The 21,732-nt window shown below is 35.0% G+C and overlaps 1 protein-coding gene and 1 pseudogene across 3 annotated transcripts in view; one reads left to right on the plus strand and one right to left on the minus strand.

The window, feature by feature from the left end:
- SASS6 (SAS-6 centriolar assembly protein) overlaps positions 1 to 21,623 on the plus strand; it is a 59,841-nt gene extending 38,218 nt beyond the window's left edge. For 2 of the 3 annotated variants that reach the window (XM_023582575.3, XM_004471689.4), the window contains 9 exons: positions 2,289 to 2,483; positions 2,589 to 2,678; positions 2,754 to 2,933; positions 3,709 to 3,790; positions 4,708 to 4,844; positions 7,603 to 7,731; positions 17,074 to 17,171; positions 19,500 to 19,591; positions 19,700 to 21,623. In XM_023582575.3, the coding sequence (XP_023438343.1) occupies positions 2,289 to 2,483; positions 2,589 to 2,678; positions 2,754 to 2,933; positions 3,709 to 3,790; positions 4,708 to 4,844; positions 7,603 to 7,731; positions 17,074 to 17,171; positions 19,500 to 19,591; positions 19,700 to 19,806 (1,110 nt within the window). In that variant the 3' untranslated portion in view covers positions 19,807 to 21,623. Of the gene's footprint in view, positions 1 to 2,288; positions 2,484 to 2,588; positions 2,679 to 2,753; positions 2,934 to 3,708; positions 3,791 to 4,707; positions 4,845 to 7,602; positions 7,732 to 14,888; positions 14,937 to 17,073; positions 17,172 to 19,499; positions 19,592 to 19,699 lie in introns of all 3 variants that reach the window. The other variant, XR_011649611.1, reaches the window with a different exon arrangement.
- LOC139439546 (vacuolar protein sorting-associated protein 29 pseudogene) lies at positions 13,187 to 14,829 on the minus strand (annotated as a pseudogene).
- Positions 21,624 to 21,732: the final 109 nt, after the last annotated feature.

The following is a 21,732-nucleotide window of genomic DNA, read 5'->3' on the forward strand; positions in this document are numbered from 1 at the left end:
GTACTATTAACCATAATCCTCATCCACCACTTAAACTGCTATGTTATACAGATCCTAGATTATCCTCTAGCTTCCTTTCAATTGACATTTAGTCCCTAGACTACCCCTTTCAGCCACAATCCCATTTATAAACCATCTGTATTAGTTATACTCACTATATTACCATCAGCTCTATCCATTTCCACACTTTTACAGTAAAGCTAATTAAAAAATTCTCCATACGTTAAGCATCAGAACCCTTTCTCAGCCTTCATCCTGTCTCCTAGTAACCAATACTGTAGGTCTGAATTCTATGTGTTTACTCTTTGTATTTAGTTCATATTAGACCATACAATATTTGTTCTTTTGTGTTTGGCTTGTTTTACTCAGCGTAATGTCCTCAAGTTTCATCCATGTTATCACGTGTCCCAATTTCATTTCTTCTTACAGCAGCATAATATTCCATCATGTGTATATACCACATTTTGTTTCCCAGACAGGCTAGGGAAACACCATCCGCCTCCTTGGGGGGGGGTAGGGTAGGGACAGAGCCACAAGTGTCCAACAGTCCAGTCTGTGTGGTCAGAAAGTGCCTGCAGTTGCCCAGAGATGCTGGCAAACTACTGCCCCCCCCACTCCTATCAGGGGACATAAAAGTTGGGGAGCTTTTAAATGTCCGAGTGCCCCAGCCACTCATTTAAATCAGAGTCCATATGGTACCAGGGATTAGTAGTTTTTAAGCTTCTCAGGTAATTCCAATATGCAGATAATATTGAGAACCACTGTTTCAATAGTAGAATGATAGGATTTTAATTTTCTTTTTGGCTTCCCTATATTTTAAAATTCTTATTAAAATGAGCATTTATTACTTAAATGATTTTTTAAAACTATAAATTTCAGGATATCAAAAACTCCTTTTTAAGCACTAACCAGTGATGCATTTGGAAAAATACCTTGACCAAAATGGGTAAACACTATTTTAAAAAGAGTTTTTATGGCTAAGAGATCTCAGCGAGTCAGGAGGTCGTTCTGGAGGTCACGTTTATGCAGGTTTCAGGCAGATTTCACTAACTACCATAGTAAACAAAGCCTCAAACAAGAGTGTTCCCAAAGGCTCTAGGGGTGCCTGGACACCAGAGGCAAGGCACACAGCCTCATGAAATCAACACCCGTCTTGGCAGGTATATGATAATCTGTTTCCCCAATATAACATAGTTGTACTCATTTATAATTTCCCCAATCATGATTCTTCTACTTCTTTTATTTGAACCTATAATTTTTAATATAGCTATTAAATATATCTCTCAGAGACTTTAAATCTTCGGGTAGTTCATATACCAGTTGAGCCCTGAATCGCAGCAGAGTTGTGACCAACTCCTACTCCCTCTAGTTCTTTGGGCTTGCCCTGGACAACCAACAAAGTAATGATGGTGGACAAGTCCCATCTCCAAAAGCATGGAGTATCTACAACTGCAAACTAAAACAGTTCTTTCTGTCTTCCCCATGATATTTACGTCCCCTCTCAGCCTGGAGCAGTGTGAGCAGACATCATCCCAAATCCCTTAAGACTGAGGAATGAAACAAACATAAGGGGGGAGTATAACCACAGACCAAAGCAGATTTATTGTTATTGTAGTTATTATCTTGTGTTAAAGAAGAATTTGTAACATTGATATAAAGATAGTAGTTGCCAGGATGTCAGAAGGGCGGGGGAGGGATGAATAGGTGAAACAGGCATATTTCGGGCAGTGAAATTGTTCAGTATGATACTGCAATGATAGACACATGGCATACATTTGCCCAAGACTATTAAACTGTACAGCATATAATATAAACTGTAATGTAAACTGTAAACTTTAGTTAGTAGCAAGGCTTTAATGGTTCATTAATTGGAACAAAATATAACACTAATATAAGATGTTAATAATAGGGGTAGCATGTGTGTGGGTGTGGTGAGGGATTATATGGGAATTTCTTATACTTTTGGTGTAATTTTTCTCTAATTCTAAACTTTCTCTAAATATAAAGTTCATTATTAAAATTACTTGCTAATAGTTTTGAAAAGTTGTCATTTATTAGCAGGATTGTTTTATTTCTCCTTCATATAATTGAATAGTGTATTTTACAATTATATTCCACATTTACCAGTTACATGTGCAATAGAGGGACTTTCCTGTCCCTTAATATATCATATGTATTGGAACTTTAAAGGTATTAAGGACATTTTTGATATTTTAAACATCTTATAAATAACTAGACCTGCCAACTTGCCTTTTGCATATGCATAATTTCATTTTTTTCACTCCTAGGAACTCCAACGGGCTAAGCAAGAAGTCCTTTCTTTGAGAAGAGAGAATTCTACGCTAGATGCTGAATGCCACGAAAAAGAAAAGCATATTAATCAGCTACAAACAAAAGTGGCTGTTTTAGAACAGGAAATCAAGGATAAGGACCAGCTTGTTTTAAGAACAAAAGAAGCATTTGATACAATCCAGGAACAAAAGGTTTACTTTTATATTTTCTAAACAAATTGCTGATCACATTTACAAATGATGCTCTTCCTACACAAATGTACATGCCTTAATTATTCATGTTTTAAAAAACATCAGGTGGCTTTAGAAGAAAATGGAGAAAAAAATCAAGTGCAATTAGGAAAACTTGAAGCCACAATAAAATCGTTATCAGCAGAACTTCTTAAGGTTTGTTTTTAATTTTAGTAGAATATTATATTTCATTGGATTATGTTGACAGATACATTTGAAGCTCTTTTACAGGCAAATGAAATTATCAAGAAGTTACAAGGGGATCTGAAAACCCTAATGGGTAAGTTGAAACTGAAGAATACAGTTACTATTCAGCAAGAAAAACTCTTGGCTGAGAAGGAAGAAAGGTTACAAAAGGAACAAAAGGAATTACAAGATATTGGACAGTCTCTCCGAATTAAAGAGCAAGAGGTAGTTATTCTATATTTTTATATATGTGACTCTTTTATTGGCAAACTATACAAACTTCCTTAGATTTTTTTTTTAAAGATTTATTTCTTTCCTGTTATCCTGCCCTCTCCCCTGCCCCATTGTCTGTTCTCTGTGTCCATTCACTGTGTGTTCTTCTGTGTCCACTTGCATTATCAGGTGGCACTGGGAATCTGTGCCTCTCTCTTTTTGTTTGTTGTCTTGCTACATCAGCTCTCTGTGTGTGCAGCGCCACTCCTGGGTGGGCTGTGCTTTTTTTCATGTGGGGCGGCTCTCCGTGCAGGGTGCACTCCTTGTGCATGGGGCACCCCTATGTGTGGGTGCCCCTGCGTGGCACAGCACTCTTTGCATGAGACAGCACAGTGCGTGGGCCAGCTCACCACACAGGTCAGGAGGCCCTGGGCATCGAACCCTGGACCCTCCATATGGTAGATGGATGCTCTATCAGTTGAGGCATGTCTGTATTTTTATCATTTCTACTTTAAGTTAAAGAATGCATGGCCTTTTGTTTCTTACAAAAGGATGTGACTGGATTTAACAGATGTTAATAACCCATTTCAGTTTGAAAAGTTAGTTACCATGAGTCAAATGCATTGAGTGTTCACACACACACGAATGTTTTATTATACTTTTGAGTTCATTCCTTTATTTTCATTTAATAATAATTAGTAATATACTAAATTTATATAATCCATTTCTTCAGTTTTTATTTTAACCTTTTTTGACTTGATTTATTGTGAGGGTTGACATATTTCAGGTATGCAAGTTACAAGACCAATTAGATGCTACAGTTCAAAAACTTGAAGAGAGCAAACAGCTTCTGAAAAATAATGAAAAGTGTAAGTGTTGAATTTTTATGTAAATTAGGCTTTTAGTTTCATTTGGAATCTGTAAATTTTAGTTGCATTTATAAAAGCCTAGGTAAGTCAAGTTATTGTTATATACCAACAATTTCTGCTTTAAATTTATTGTCTTAACATCTTTGCTATAGTAAGTTGATTCATCTGCCCTGTAAATCAGAATCATCATTAGCAAGAAAACTATATCACATGTGTCAGTACAGTAACCCAAACTTAACAGTGTTGAAAATATTGGCCATAATTTACTGCTTAAATTTTTCTTTACTTCTTTAAATTGCTGTATTTACGTAATAGTACTAATAAAAATTATTTGAAACTGAAATAGAAGGTTAAAGTTTTAACTGACATAGTCTCAGTTTCTAGCACAGGGCATTAGACATGAGATTGTGAATTTTAAACCATGAGATATCATTCTAGAAACAAAAGCCTTTGTAGTATTTAGTTTTTTAAGAGTAGAGATGTCTGATTTGAGAGAAATATATACTTCTGGACTAAAAGAATGAGATCCATGTGGAATTTGTGAAATTAAGAATCTTAATGAGAAAATTTTGGTAAACCTGTATTGTTATCCTGTGATACAAGGTAGTTTTGTTGTTTTTTAACTATGTATTTATTTTTTTATTTGAGAAGTTGTGAGCTTACAAAACAATCATGGATAAAGTACAGAATTCCCATACATCACCCCTCTCCCATGTCCTTACATTGTTGTGGAATATTTGATGCAGATTATGAAAGAACATTATCAGACTTTTTATGTATACACACACACACACACACACATATCTTTTGATATAAGGTAGTTTTAAAAACATCTATAATTTTTCAATGTCTAAGTGATTACAAAATGAAAATCATAAAATAAAATTCTTTACCTTGTTTCTTGTTCTTTTATTAAGTAATCACATGGTTAAATAAAGAACTAAATGAAAATCAGTTAGTGAGAAAGCAGGATGTAATGGGTTCTTCTAATACTCCACCTGGACATTCTACCAGCAACCCAATCAGAAGTGGAATTTCTCCTAACCCTAATATGGTAAGATTTAAATTAAGATGTGAGTGGTCTCACTATTTCCTTAAACAAAGTATTTTCAGAGTAATAGGAAATCTCCATGGCTTAAGGTACACACCGGAGTCCTACAGTTATTAGCACTTAAGAAGAGGTTAAGTTGCCCTTGGAAGTGGAACATAAGTATATTTACTCTCAAAGAGGCTATAAAGGACACAGTTCTTTGTAAGACTGTTGAAGGGGTATAGAAATCATTAATTACTAACTAATGTCAAATGTGATGAAAAACTTATATACAAAGTATTCAGGAAACTTCAAGAAGAGAGGATTTAGGGATTGGATTTAAGATTGGAACTACAGTGGAAAGGGCCTAAACTAAACTCTCAGAAAAAGAATGTTGGGAGATACAGATTTTCTAGCTCTTATTTCCTTGCGGGAAATAAGAGAGGAAAAGAGAATAGTGGCTTCTTATATCCACAGCTCACCTGGTACTATTGGCCAGACTAGGTGTTACTAGGAGCTGGCCTGGCACTCATACCTAGGCCTTGGTGTTCTGTTGAACATAAACAGTTTCACAGAACATGAACATCAAGCAAAGCGATTCTGTGGCCATGGTGGATCAAGACAAAACAAAATTAAACTCTCTCCATAATAATGTTCGAACATAAACAAAAGTATGAAAATTATCAAACCACAAAAATGACCAAGTATCTTTCTGTCCTGGTTAATATGAGTTACTACTGCTTTTTTTTTTTTTTCCTTATTTTTCATTTTTATTTTTTTTATTTTTTTATTACATTCAGAAAATATGAGGTCCCCATATACCCCCCACCCCCCTCACCCCACTCCTCCCCCATAACATCAATCTCCTCCATCATCATGAGACATTCATTGCATTTGGTGAGTACATCTCTGAGCACCGCTGCACCTCATGGTCAATGGTCCACACATAGCCCACACTCTCCCACAGTCCATCCAGTGGGCATGGGAGGACATACCAATTGCAGCTTTAGCCTTATTATATTCTGCCCTCTTTATGGATAGGGTTTATCTAATACACCATCATAGAATAACTGCATTTCCTGACAGAATCCAATCCAGAGTAACTTCCTTAAATTCTGCCCTAAACCATCTAACATGAGCCTAAATCCTGTCTTTTTTTTTTTTTTAACTATTTTAAAATACTTTAAAACTTACAGGACAGTTTAAAAAATAATATAGATCCCTTACAGAGAACTCCAAACACCCCTCTACCACCTGCAGAAACCCAGATCTACCAATATTAACATGTTGCCAGTTTGCCATATCATCCTGTCTATCTATCTGTGGATCCATTTTCTGAACACTTGCTTGTACATTGTATTCCCCATGCTCCTTGAAAACTTATTACTGCCCTACACATATTCTAAGAACAAGGACCTTGAGTGTAGTTATCAAGTTCAAGAAATTTAACATTGATATAAAGCTTATCATCTATATTCCATTTTTTCATATGTCCCAATAATGTCCTTTTGACCCTTTTCTCCTTCCTTGCTAGTTCCCATGTAGGATTCATTTAATTGTCATTGTTTCTTGATTTGCTCTTTTTCCTTAAATTGTGGGAACATATATACAGCATAAACATTCCCATTTCAATGACTCCCAAGGATACTGTTCCATGGAATTAATTGCATTCTCAATATTACTAAAACTTACCCATCTCCCCAAACAGAAGCCCTGTACCCATTATGCTTTAACTCTTCATTTCCCCGGCCCCCCACTCCTGGCAACCCATATTCTTAATTTCTGTCTCTGTGAGCTTGCCTATTCTCTGACATTTTCTTATAGTTACCATGACATTTAAATTTAACATCCTAACGCCCTAACAATCTCATTTCCTTTGTTAAAAACTTAGCTTCAACAGTATATACAAACTATGTTCCTATACTCAGCTGTAGCTCACCTTTATATATTAATAGTTTGTCCCAAATTACATGTTTATACATTGTGAGTCTAAAACTATAAAACTATTATAGTATAAAACTATAATTTATCATTATATTTTATGCATTTGCCTTTTTAAATCCTGCAATAAGTAAAAAGTAGAGTTTCAAATCCAAAATGCAATAGGCCTTGCAATTGCATTTACTCAGGTTGTTACCCTTATCAGTGATCTTTAAATCAGTCTTTTGCAATACCCTCTTACTGAGACACCATGTTCCCCACAGTATGCATTCTCCTTTGTTGCATGAACCAATAAACAGTTTACATATCTACAGCTATGGTCCTGGAGGTCTTTGGCTGGAGAGCATTTACAGAAGATTTAAAATTCAAATGTCCAGTTTTTAACATGGAGTAAATCAGATAGTACTCGATGTCTAAAGAAGAGAAAGGATTGCCTGAAACTGAATTATAAACTTGAAAAACCTTGACAGGTTTACCCTTGAATGATTAATGATGAATAACTATGTAAAAGATATTTTTATCATGCAACCACTATTGTACACCGTTGCTTCTCAACATGCGTGTTTCACCTGGCCTCTTTTAACTCAGTTCAAAGGCTACCCAGTGCTTTCTTTTGTCCAGGCTTGTACAGCGTCTATTAAAAGTCCTCTGGACAGTGGTATCACAGCCACATGCTGTGTGATAAAGCAGGCTTTTGTAGTGTCATGATAAACAAAATTGGCCTCTGAGGTAGTGTTTATAACTAATCATTGCTATAGCATGTGCTAATGCTTCCTGAATCAGCAAATACTATTTAGAACTAACTTTTCATCCTTAATTTTTTTAATGTTTTTATTTTTAGATTGATGGTAGACTTCCATACCCTACTTGTGGAATTGGTTACCCAGTTTCCTCTGCATTTGCATTCCAGAATGCCTTTCCTCATCCAATACCTGCCAAAAATACCATCCACCCAGTTTCAGGGCCAAAGGTAGTCAAATTATGCAAATATTTTCCATCTTTTTCTTCATTTTTTGATCAATTGTATAAATATTAGGTAATGTATTATATGAATACTGAATATTCATTTGTAGTAAATATTGTTAATGTTTATATATACTTACAGGAAATATATGCACTATGTGATTTTTTTTTAACTTAGAGAAGTGTGAGTTTACAGAAAAATCATGAATACAGGATTTCTGTACACCACCCTTTTATTAACCTGCATTGATGTGGTATGTTTGTTATAATTGATGAAAGCACATTTTTATTATTGTACTGTTAACTATAGTCCATGGTTTAACTTAGGATTCATTGTGTAGTACAGTTCCATAGGTTTTATTTTTTATTTTTATTCTGGTAACATGTATGTATGCTATTTCTTGAGTCAGTATAATTTGTCAAAAACAGCTGGACATTGATCTGCTTAAAGCTTATTTATTACAGTCAATCTCTCCATTCTTCTACTAATATTCTCTTCCTTTTATCTTCTACAACTCTCAAGGCTATGATTACTGACTTCATGCTGCTGACGTGTTACCTGTGGTGACAGTCATTTAATCCACCCAAACCATTCGTGGATTTTACTTTGCTTCCTAACTTTAGGTCCAGATTGGTTTCTTCGTAAATCCTGGAGACAAATAAGTATTATTGAAAAGAATATTTTAATAAAAGATAGAATTTGAATTGAATTTGTAATGTTTATAAGGTAAAATTGAAACTATTTTATAAACTCTGTATAACTATATACCCCAGGAAAATGTCACTAAACAGTCCATTCCTGTGGGTATGAACCCTTGTAAATAGGACATTTCGATGAGGGTTCTTCAGTTAAGGTGTGGTCCAACTGAATCAGCATGGATTTTAATCCTATTACTGGAGCCCTTTATAAGCAGAATGGGATTCAGGCACACAGAAAGAAAGCTAGGAAGCAGCCAGATGCTGGAAGTCAACAGACCCAGGAGAGGCTACCATGTGCTTTGTCATGTGACACAAAAGCCAAGGACCAAGGATCACTGGCAGCCAGTCACAGAAGGCCACGGTCTTCTGGGAGAAAGCATCACCTTGATGATGCCTTGACTTTAGAATTTTGACCTCAAAATTGTGAGCCAGTACATTCCCATTGTTTGAGCCAACTATTGCATGATGATTTATTTTAGCAGCCAGGAAACTAAAAATAGTTTTTCAAACTAGGAAGTGAGGTGCTGCTATACAAATATATGAAATGTGAAAATAGCTTTGGAATTGGATACTCAGTAGAGGCTAGAAGAATTGTAAAGGCTGTATAATGAGTTAAAACTATAGAGAAAGTTTGTATCATCCTAGAAAATACATAACTCATCATAAACAGAATTTTGATAGAAATATCGATATTAATGGTAGTTCCAGTGATGCTATAGAAGGAAATGATGAATGTGTCACTGGAATTGGAGGAAAGATGATCTTTGTAATAAGGTGAAAGAGAATTTGGTGAAATTGAGTTCTGATTTTGGATGGAAGGCAAACTTGAAAGTGATGAACTTGGTTTTTTAACAGGAGATTTGTGAGCTAAGTGGAAAATGCAGTCTGATTTCTCCTTTGGGCTTATAGTGAAATAAGAGAAAAGGGATAGGTTGAGGACTGAACTCCTAAGCACAAAGAAACCAGAAAGTTGGTGGTTTGGACAATTCTGAGCTATCTGGATAATGTGCTCTGAGGCTGGGGCCAGAAACAGCTCCATTAAGGACCTCCCTGAATTTCTGGAAAGTGAGTCCCCAGAAAATAGAATTCCAGTGAAGCCAGCCATTTCAGTGGAACTGAGGATTTTAAATGCAGTTATGCAGGAAGGATCTTTGGAAAGTTTCATTATTTGATGATTTGGACCCCTGTGAACTAACACACAAAACCAACAAGGTTTTTGCAAAATTTATATGAGGGGGAACCACTGCCAGCCTAGATTGAAAGTAACAGAGAAGGGACAAATTGAAGGAAGAATGACATCAAGGGTAGAAACATAGATGCCAAGGTCTGCACCGAAGAAATCTCAGGCTAAGAGTGAGCCCACCCATGTGAATGAAAAGGGCATGTTCACCCCTGCATTTGGAGGGAGCAGGCTATCTGCCTCAGTGCTTGAAAAGGGCAGGCTTTGTGTCCCATTGTTCAGGAGGAATGCTGCCACCCCAGTGTTCAGTGGGGCCCGTGACCCGTCATTTGTGGAGACTCGTCACCCCAGTGTTCAGGAAGAGCATGCTCACGTGCTTGAAGGGGGTGGGGCTCCCACTCCAGGACCTGAGGACTAAACATGAATCCATAGATGACTGTCAGAACTTGCTTTAAAAATAAGTTGGCTGTATTGCTTAGGCAAATGCTTCTTTTTAGGCACAGCTTTATTATGATCTGGAGCCATTGAGAATTCTCCATGAAATGAGAGTTAAATTTGAGTTTTTATGCGTAGAATTTTATGTAAAGAACATACAGATGCATTTAGCTGGCTTTTCTTGCATTGGTTATATTAAGGAGAACTAGATATGCACATTCAAAAGAATAGTATTTTTTTCTAATAAGACTACTATTGTTTTCTTTTTTAAAGATTTATTTATTTATTTAATTCCCCCCTCCCCCTGTTGTCTGTTCTCTGTGTCTATTTGCTGCGTCTTGTTTCTTTGTCCGCTTCTTTTGTCGTCAGCAGCACGGGAAGTGTTGGTGGCGCCATTCCTGGGCAGGCTGCACTTTCTTTCGCACTGGGCAGCTCTCCTTACGGGGTGCACTCCTTGCACGTGGGGCTCCCCTACGCAGAGGACACCCCTGCGTGGTGCTGCACTCCCTGTGCGCATCAGCACTGCGCATGGGCCAGCGCCACACGGGTCAAGGAGGCCCGGGGTTTGAACCGCGGACCTCCCATGTGGTAGACGGACGCCCTAACCACTGGGCCAAGTCTGCCGCCTAGAGAATCTTTTAAAATGTCTAAATCAAAATGATAACATTTTCTGGTTCCTTAACAATTGATCTTTTTGGACAGTACTGATCTCTAGGTACTCTTTTGTGCTAGCAGCAATGGTGATTGAAATATAAGCTCTTTAGAGTTGTTTTAAAACATGATAGTACCATCCAAAAATATCATCTAAATTTTTATGACATTGAATCTGTGATATAGCCCATGTCTTAAAATGTTCCTGTTAAGATTTAGTACATTCAGGCAGAAGTTTAATTGTGTGGATATAAAATAACTTGAGTTAAATTATGCAAGAAATAAAATCATACTGAACAAATACATGAGTATTTATTTAAAAATTGTGCCATACTGGCAAAAAGAAAGCCAAACACTTGGTAGTTTTAAAGCAAACTAGACAAAATAACTTTTTTTTTTTAATTTAAGAGGGCAAAAATAGCCAAGAATTAATTCATTCAGTAATTATTTCTTAAATATCTTCAATGATCTCGCAAGACGAAGTCCCTACCATTACAGTGCTTACATTTTGTGGTGAAACACTATTGTGGAAGTAAATGGTATTGTCTTCCAAACCAAACTAAATATTTTAATAACTAGACTGTTATTAGAGAGAAGATGTGTGTTTTTGCTTTCATTTTTTTAAAAGATTTATTTATTTTTCTCCCCTTCCCTTCCCCCGCCCCGCTTGTCTGTTCTCTGTGTCTATTTGCTGTGTCTTGAGAGGTGTTTTTTGATGTCACATAAAATACTTGTAATAGAATCTTTTAAATAGTTTAGAATATCTGAGTCTGACTCTTTTTTGATTGGGTGGGATAAAATCTTAATCTATAAGGTCAAACATGGTCACATTTAAACATGAAGACTGTGAAGTATTTGACAGATTGTCTGCAGTGGAAAGGCACCTAAGGCCAGGTGGATTGGTTTCTTTATTTTGATACTGTTTGGCCCTCAGTGTATATTCAGAGTTGGATAAAATTTAGAGATAGCATCTTCATTAACCACCTCATTCACCAAATGGTTCTAAATAGTTTTCTATTAATTATTTGTAAAAATACATAATATGTGAGCATGGGAAGCTTCAATACAACATGATATTCTATCTAAATGTCCCTCCTTTGGCTCCCTGTTTGGTGCTTCAAGAGAATCACTTTTATAAGTTTCTCAGGATATAGCCCAAAAATATTAAATTAATATTCGAGAATATATTTGTACGCATGTATGTGCGTGTATGTTTGTATATGTGAATGCATCTAAGCATAAATATTGGCATACCAGCTGTTCTGTACCTTTTTTCATTTAATTGTATTATCTTGGAATATGTCCATTTCAGTGTGTCAGATTATAAGGTTTTTTTATTTTTATTTATTTTTAAAATGGATTCATAGTAGTCCAGTATATGGATGGATTACAGTTAATTTAACTAGTCCTTTGTTAATGGATGATCAGGTTGTTTAAGATGTTTATGCAATGCTCCATGCATCTTTGTGGCCTTATGCAGATATATTTGTAGCACAAATTCTTCGAAGTATCTTGGTCAAAAGTATTTTTGCCTATCTGATTAGGTAACATTTCCCTGATTATTAAGTGAAGTTGAACATCTTTTTATATGTTTATTGGTTGTTTATGCTTCCTCTTCTGTAAAATTTCTGTTCATTTTTAATATTCATTCCTCTTTAGGGGTATTTAACCATCGTAAAATTAGTTCATAAGGATTCTGTATGTATTCTAGACAGTAATTTCCTGTTAGTTTTGTGTATTGTTATAATTTCCCAAATTTTGATTTGTCTTTTTATTCTCATGGTTCCTTTTTTTTTTGAACAACAACAACAACAAATCAACAAACCAAAAACTTAATTGAGGTACAATTTAAAGGATGTAATCTATCTTAGTCAGTGTTTCATATGCACTTGGAAAGAATAGGTATTTAGTTGTGTGGAGTATTCTCTAAATATTGATCAGATTTAGTTAGTTGATAGTTTTCTTTAGTTCTTACATCTTTGTTGATCTTCTGTCTGTTTTATCAATTACTGAGAGAGGAGTGTTATCACCAGTTATTAGTGGAATTTTCCATTTCTTATTTAATTTTCTTTGTATGTCATGCATTTTGAAGCCTTTTTGTTAGGTGCTTACACCTTTAGGATTGTTATGTCCTCTTGGTTAATTGATCTGTTATATGTATCTTCATTCTTTATTCCTGATAATTTTCCTTACTCTTCAGTCTACTATGTCTGATATAAATATAGCGATTCAAAATTTCTTGAGTTGTGTTTCCATGGACTATTTTGTCCTACCTTTTACTTTAAACCTAAATGCATCATTATATATAAAGTGGTTTTAAAGTAGAGAGCATATAGTTTGGACTTGGTGGTTTTTTTTTTTTAATGAAAGGTAAATGTTTATTACTGAATGGAGAAAAGAAAAATGTATACAAGAAAGTCTATATTCTTTCTCCTCACGTACTACTTGTGTAATAAAGTTCCAGATAACAACTTTGAAGATATTTACAAGGACAAACTTTTTCTTAACATGTGACCATTTACTATGTGGTGGACATTTTTCATAGAAATCATATACTGCAAACTAAATATATTCTTACAGTTTACAGCAACTGGGCTTAACAGAGAAGAAATATTTTACTGCAAAATATTATAAAAGTGCTATGTGACTTTTAAATGTTTTTTAATTACTTGATTTGAACAAGAGAATGAAAAAAAAAATCATCAAGGCAGGCCTGGCTTTAAGATTTTTTGTATTCAATTCGTTCTACTTTCACATCATCTCCAATTAGCTGATACACATGACAACTGTAGAAGCCTAAATATCCGTCAACACAAATGAAGGAATAATGTGTTTCCAAGGCATTATATGCTCCAGTGGCAGACCCTGGGTTCATGTAGAATTTATTTTGATGCTCAAATGCTTCAAATTTGTGTGTGTGTCCCGAGATAAGAATGTCCATATCAAACTGCCTTTGTAACAGGGCTGAGCTGGCCATATCTCCCCATGAAATAACTTGATGTTCATGGATCAAACCAATTTTGAACTGTCCAACAGTCACAACTTTCTGTTCTGGATAATTTAAATTCTCATCAAAGTCTCCTCTCACAATATGCACGTCACCAGCCGGAGTCTTGAGGCAGTCATAACTTTCTTTGGTGCAAAGATTTCCAGTGCAGAGAATGTGCTGAATCTTTCCTGGAACCAGCAATTTTTTGAATTTAGCCGGCAAACTGTTGCAGCAGTGTGGGATGTGCAGATCTCCTAATACCAACACCAACTGGAGACAGAACAATCTTCATCTTTAGAGGGGGATCCCTTCAGATATGGATTGAAGTCCATAGTTACTGTGGGAAACAGTCTGTCACCGGGCTCCATGCAGACACCACAACTGCCGCTGCCCCTGTTTCTCTCTCTTTTTTTTTTTTTTTGGTTCCCTTGTTTCTCCCTTTCTGTCTCCTATAGGGATACTCGGACATTTTTGAGTATTCTATTTTAGTTTTTCTATTGTGTTTTTTATTATGTATCTTTGTGTTTTTAGCAGTTGCTCTAGGTATTAAAATACACATAACTTTACACAGTGTGTGTAGAATTAATATTTTACCACTTCAATTGGAATATATTAATAAAAGCCTTAACTACCATGTAATCCATTATATTTATCCAATATTTACTACTTCTTTTGCTTTTTCTTCATTCCTGATGTCCCAGGTTTCCCTCTCATTTCCCTTTTGTCTGAAGAACAATATTTAGTGTGTGCTTTAGAGGAGGTTTCTGGTGAAAAATTTGTTTGTCTTTATCTGAGAATGCCTTTATTTCACCTTCATTCCTGAAAGATATTTTCTATGGAAATAGAATTCTGTTTGTAGTTCTTTTCTTTTTGCACTTTAAAACGTGTTGTTCCAGTTTATTCAGGCTTTCATAGGTTCTGATGAGAAATCTGCAGTAAAGTCAAGTTGTTTTTTGTTTCTATATAATGTCCTCTTTTCTGTCTGCTTCCAAGGTTTATTCTTTTTCTTGAGTTTTCAGCTGTTCAATTATGAGGTGTTGGGGCATGGATTCCTTTAGGTTTATTCTGTTGTGGTTCACTGAGTTTCTTGCATCTATAAATTTATACCTAATTTTACCCAATTTTTACCTAATTTTGGATTGTTCAGCCATTATTTATTCAAATATTTTTTTCTGCCCCACACTCTTCCTTTTCACTTTCTGGGACTCAGAAGACATGAATGTTAGACCTTCAGCTATTTTGCCGTAAGTCCATGAAGGTGGGTTCTTTACCTTTCTTCCTTTCTTCCTTTTTTTTTCTTTCTCTCAATGTTTTTCTGTTTCTCAGATTTGATCATTTCTATTGCTCCATCTTCAAACTTGTTGACTCTTTCCTTTCTCATCCCATTCTGCTATTGAATTTTTTATTTCAATTCTGAAATTTCCATTATCTTGTCTGTTTCTTTGCTGAAACTTTAAATTTTTTCCCAACGGTGTTCACGCTTCTTTTTTTTTTTTAAAGATTTATTTTTATTCCTCTCCCCTTCTCCGCCTCCCCCATTGTCTGCTTTCTGTGTTCATTCGCTGTGTGTTCTTCTGCATCCACCTGTATTCTTGTCAGTGGCACCTGGAATCTGTGTCTCGTTTTGTTGCATCATCTTGCTGCATCAGCTCTCCGTGTGTGCGGCGCCCTTCCTGGGCAGGCTGCACTTTTATCGCGCTGGGCAGCTCTCCTTGCGGGGCGCACTCCTTGCGTTTGGGGCTGCCCTACACCTCTGCATGGCACGGCAGTTTTTGCACACATCAGCACTGCACGTGGGCCAGCTCATCACATGGGCCAGGAGGCCCTGGGTTTGAATCCAGGACCTCCCATGTGGTAGACAGATGCTCTATCAGTTGAGCCAAATCTGCTTCCCAATGTTACATTGTTGATTGTCTAGATTTTATTTTCCTCTAACAAGTGGCAGGGGATCATCATGATCCCTTTGAGATTTTTTTTTCTTTAGCTTTACTATGGTGCATCTAGAATATATTTTACTCAAAGGATAGTTCTGTTACAAAAGTGTGACCCCTCTCAGCTCTCATTTAAATGCTCTGGATGATTACCAATGACTTTCTACTCTGTCTACCCCCTTATGAACCTTGGAAATTGTTCACCTTAAAACTCCCGTGTTTATTCGCTCTTGTGGGTTTTTTCCCCTATGCGTGTGCTTCGTACTCAGCAAACACTCAAGGGCACCCATGTGCAGATTTCTGGAGTTCTTTTTCTGTACAGCTCCTTTTCTTTTCAATTTTGTTTTGCAATCTCCAGTTATCCCAACCTCTTTTTATGGTGATCTTGGTTTCAATTTAGTAAGACCTTCATATACTCTATTTGGATTGTTCCTGTGTACCTGCAATCAGGAAAGTGCCTCCAGCTAGAAGACCGGGTCAATTGTCAGGATCACACTTCTCTCAGAAATCAGTGCTCTATTTTCAGTACATTCTTTTCATTTATTTGGTTACGTTTTCTAATTGTTTATGTTGGTTGGCTGGAAGTTATGTGTTAATATTTGTACTCTTTTTTTTACTTTTCCATGAGGAATATTAGAATCAGCTTGTTTAGCTAAAAAACAGTCCTTTGGGTGTGTAATGCCGTTGCATTAAATGTGGGGATAAATGTAGGGAGAACTTATATTTCTACAGTATTGAACTTTGATAGCCAAGTTCAGCAGCATATGCCTAATTTACAATTTATCAGATTGAGCTAGCATCTATGTATTCCTATTTTGAGTTTTTACCAAAAATATGTGCTTATTGTTTTAAAGTGTTTTTCTTTTGTTATGCAACTAGTTTTTAGTAGTTCTCTTCTTTGATCTTTTAGCATGGTGATTTAGTTTATACATTTCCTAATTTAGAACCGTTTTTACACTTCTAGTATGAAACCCATTTGGTCATTACTTTAAATATACTATTAGATTTTATATGCTGATAATTGATTTTGAATTTTTGCATAGATTCTTGATTACTTTCATCCCGAAATTTGAATTTCTAACCTTCATTTGCAATTCTTAAATAAATATTATATGGATTTTGAAGTGTGTTGAAAAGGAAGATTTCTCAGAATACATGAGATAAACATTTGTGGTGCTTGGTAATTTTTAACAATATAACATTTATTTGAATGTATTAATGTTCATATTTGTTTCAAAATAATTGTTAAGAGAACTATTTCATGTTATTCATTTTATGTGACACGGAGAAATAGGGCTTTTTTTTCCCCAACCATGTCTTCTCAATGAAACATGCTTGAATGTTAGAAAATATAGATGAAACCTGTATTTTAAAGTTTAGATTTATAAGAAAAAACATTTATCCACTTTATATATCAACACAAAACAGTTCTTAGTAATTCAGTTATGTTTTCTTTCTTCACAGGTTCAATTTAACTTGCAGTTTACAAAACCAAATACATCACTAGGAGATGTTCAATCAGGAGCAACTATTAATATGCCTTGCTTAACAGATAAGGAAAAGTAATTATTGACATAAATTTTGTTTGCAATTTTGAAGATATGACTTAGTTATATTATCATATATAATATATATAATATGTATATATATTAAACTTCAAATCTTGAGATTATCCTGTAACATAAATAGCCTTTAATGTCAATTTGAGACTTGTTTTGACTGTTTAGTTTCTTGCTTGTATATTAGATCTTACACAGGTTTTGCATAGTGACGTTTGTTGAATTATTTGTGGTTAAACATAACTTTATGCAAACTTGTCTTCATGATTTTAATATTTTTTTGTAATTATGCTTTCTTTTTTTTTTTTTTTTTTTTTTTAAGATTTATTTATTTATTTAATTTCCCCCCCCCTCCCCTGGTTGTCTGTTCTTGGTGTCTATTTGCTGCGTCTTGTTTCTTTGTCCGCTTCTGTTGTCGTCAGCAGCACGGGAAGTGTGGGCGGCGCCATTCCTGGGCAGGCTGCTCTTTCTTTTCACGCTGGGCGGCTCTCCTCATGGGCGCACTCCTTGCGCGTGGGACTCCCCCACGCGGGGGACACCCTTGCGTGGCACGACACTCCTTGCACGCATCAGCGCTGCGCATGGCCAGCTCCACATGGGTCAAGGAGGCCCAGGGTTTGAACCGCGGACCTCCCATATGGTAGACGGACGCCCTAACCACTGGGCCAAAGTCCGTTTCCCTATGCTTTCTTATTTACTTAAAATTTAATGGCTTCAAGGCCTGTCTGCTAACACTCATAATCATGAGCTATCATCTCAATACTTTACAAACAAAATAACATAGCTCTAAGTGGATCCTCATCCCAGCTCTTTAGCCTTTATTCTTTGGCTCTTCAAAAATTGTTACCAAGACAGGTATTTTAAAATACTTAATGTTTGAGCCTCTATTTAAAAATGTCAGAATTCTTTGAGATCTTGAAATACTGCTACCTTTATTTTCATACTCGTTCAAGTGGCAGAGCACCTGGAATTCATATTAATGGTAGACTGCTATGAAATATTCATATATTTAATTCCATTTTGCAATCTAAGAGCAGTTTTTCTAGCACAAGATGTGATTTTATCTGCAATATAAAATCAACAACTATGGAAATGATCCCTGAAAGTATAGTCTTGCAATATAAAATCAAACATGATTCTGTGTCCATAAAACTAGGACTGTTCAGCTATTTGAGATTTTTCTGTTTAGAACTGATTTGTTCTTTCATTTGTTGTCAGCTAGCAAAAAGTGGCAATAGGTATCAAAGGTTAAAGGAAAAAAAAAGTTAAAATAGAAAAAAAAACGTAACTTTTCTGAAAATTTAAAGATATAATGATATTGTTTTGCAAGAGCTTTTAACTTATTATGAGTGTATAAGGGCAAGTGTTAATACTGAACAGACATTTAAAAGAAGGAACACAGTGGTAGAAAGGGGAAATGTGTAACTATAGAAATGTTCTTCTTTTTTCTAAAATTCAAACATTGTGCTCATCATACCAGAATTGATTATTGCATAGAATGTATTAATATTATATAATGACAACTTGAAGTACTACAAGGTTTGAAGAGCTTTTGGTCAAAGGAAATAGAAATCTTACTCATTTCACAGGATGAGATAGAAAAACATTAATGGTATTCTTCAGGGATATACATATATATTTTTCTAAAAGATTTATTTATCCACCCTTCCCCCACCCCCATTGTTTTGTGCTTGCTGTCTCCTTTCTGTGCCCATTCACTGTGTGTTCTTCTTTGTCTGCTTGTCTTCTCTTTAACTGGCACTGGGAACCGATTCTGGGACCTTCCAGAATGGGAGAGAGATGCTCAATCTCTTCCTGGTCTGCTGCGTCTCTTACTATCTCCTCTGTGTCTCTTTTTGTTGTGTCATCTTACTGTGCCAGCTCTCCGTGTGGGCCAGCACTCTGCTTGGGTCAGCTTGCCACGAGGCCCCAGGATTCAAACCCTGGGCCTCCTATATGGTAGACAAGAGCCCATTCACTTGAGCCACACCTGCTTCCCAAATAGATTTTTATTGCATCCTGTATCACTTATGCTAAATTGTTGAAATTTTAAAATAATTATAGGATTTTCTTTCCCCCCTATAGCATTTATCCCAGGTCTTAGAATTTATTATAATTAGCTCTTTATGGGAAGAAAAGTATTTTGGCTTATTATATATAGATATAAATTATTTGCTTAAGAAACAAGAATGTGATGTTTTGAACAATGTGAAGCTATAGATATAACTTAGTTTATATTATTTATATATGTATATAAGATAAATCTTCAAAATTAACTACCAAAGAGAAAATAAGACTTGTTAAAATAAGTAAATAATTTCTGTTTTTAAGTGGTGAAAACTTGGGGCTGGAATCCAAATATCTGAAGAAAAGGGAAGATAGCATTCCTTTACGTGGTCTCAGCCAGAATCTTTTTAATCCAGGTGAGAAGATATTTTGAAATGGATTTTGTAGACAATGGTTTTTTAAATTAAATGTACATATAAAGATTTCGGTGAATACAAATAATCCTTTTTTGTCCTCATTTGCAGACCATCAGAAAGATAGTACTCTAGGAGCATTACAGACATCATCCAAACCCACAGTGCACCTTTCTACATCTTCAGCATATTTCCCAGGACAGTTATCAAACAGTTAATTACTAGTGTTGTCTTTTACTTTTTATTGAAGTATTAGAAACTCATGTAGTTTAAAAATATGTGGACAGTATAAATCAAATCCTTGTCAAACAAGCAAATTTCAAATTTCACTTAAGCTATTAGCTTATTTCATTGCTGTCATTTGTATAAGACCATTTAGAGGAGCAAATTTGTATTTGGGGAATGGTGAGGCTTGAGTTAATGATGTTTTTTGGTTTGTGAACACAGTGCTATTTTATGGAAGAGTTGTATGAATTTTACTAAACTAATCCATAAGAATTCAGTTTGAAGGGAAGAGTTGATCCTTGTGAGAGACATTCTAATCCTACTGTCTGGGTAGATTAAAAACTGTTCAGAATATAATAGTATGAAACCAAAGAATGCTAATAATTCATTTTATCATTTTCATTGGTAAAGTTTTAAATGTGTCAACTGAAAATTATGAGGGAAAATGATTCTCTCAATATATCTATATTGCTAATACTGACGTTAAAGGGAAAAGCCATAAATTACCTTAAATGAATTAAATGAATTAAACTTTTATAGTAAGTATGAGTATTTTCCTTGAAACCTTTAATTTAGCAACCAAATAAGTCTGTTAAATAATTTTTAGGTAAACTTACAAGAATAAATCAGTGTATGTATACAGACAGATTGGGTATAAAGTGTTTTAGTCATTGCAGCTTAAAAGTTCATAGGATTTTAATGCTTCTTGAAAGTCTACACTCCTCCTAATTTTTCTATTTGGATTTTTGCCCATTTGTTATGCAGTTAAATCTGTATTAGTGGAATTTTGTTTCAAAAATTGTCACTATACAAAATTTTTCTGTTAAGATCATCATGAATTTTCATGGTATTTTTGTAAGTATCAAAATTTGGATTCATTTTAATGTTTATTTACTAAAGTAGGCCAAACCAAAAAACCACGTTAGAAGTTGCAGCTTTCTTCCCTATATCTAAAAATTTCAAGTAATTCTTCCTTGGAAAAAAATTAGGTAATTAAAAAAATTCATTCAGAATCAGAATCATTGGATGCCATTTGGATTTTTTTTGGTTGACAACTATCCCATACAAAGTAACATTCTCTTAAGAATCCTCTAAATCAACCCTTGATTGCTAAGCATTTCTAATACTCATGTGACATTTAAAAAGTTATTTTCAAGTACTTTATCATAGATGAGGAAAGAGGTATTTCAAGATATAAGTAGCATGCCAAATTCTTGGGTTTCATGTTAACACAAAGAATCTTTACTGATTTATGAAGCCACTATATTGTCTTCTGATACTTCAGAAGTCACCTGATAATTTCAAGCTGTCTTAAACCACGGGTCTAATCTAAAAATTCAGTAACAAATCATAGGCAGTGACTTATATAGTTTTTAACTCACTTGGATATATGAGTAAGAATTCTGGGTTACAATAAGTGCTGATAATCTGGGGGAAAACCTCTTGGTGGTACTAGAATCTGATTTGTTGTAAATACTATGTAAAATATATTAAAAAAACATTCTGACAGGGTTTGGGTGAGATGCATAAAATACAGGTAACTCTTCTCCAAGTATATATCATTTGTCATACTCACACATGGAAAAATGGGGCTATTTCCAGGAGATAGGTTAGAGACCATTTCGGTATCAAATAAGGATTTTTTTGTATATGTATACATACAGACTTCTAAGTGTGCTAATTCTTTGCTCTACCTCTTATAGTTGAAACTGTTTTGTAGTGTAAAATTGTACATGTGTTAATTATCAAAATGTTGCATTTTCAGTATTTTTAAATCTGTGTGAACTTCGTTAATAAAGTATTACAATTACGCTGGGAGTATGAAATGTAAAAAGTGTAAAAAGCAGAAATACAATTGGTCTCCGACATATATGTTTAGAAAATTAAGTATTTCCAGTTAATTCAATTACTGAGTTTTT

This window comes from Dasypus novemcinctus, chromosome 9 (genome assembly GCF_030445035.2).
Source record: "Dasypus novemcinctus isolate mDasNov1 chromosome 9, mDasNov1.1.hap2, whole genome shotgun sequence".
Classification (NCBI taxonomy): Eukaryota; Metazoa; Chordata; class Mammalia; order Cingulata; family Dasypodidae; genus Dasypus; species Dasypus novemcinctus.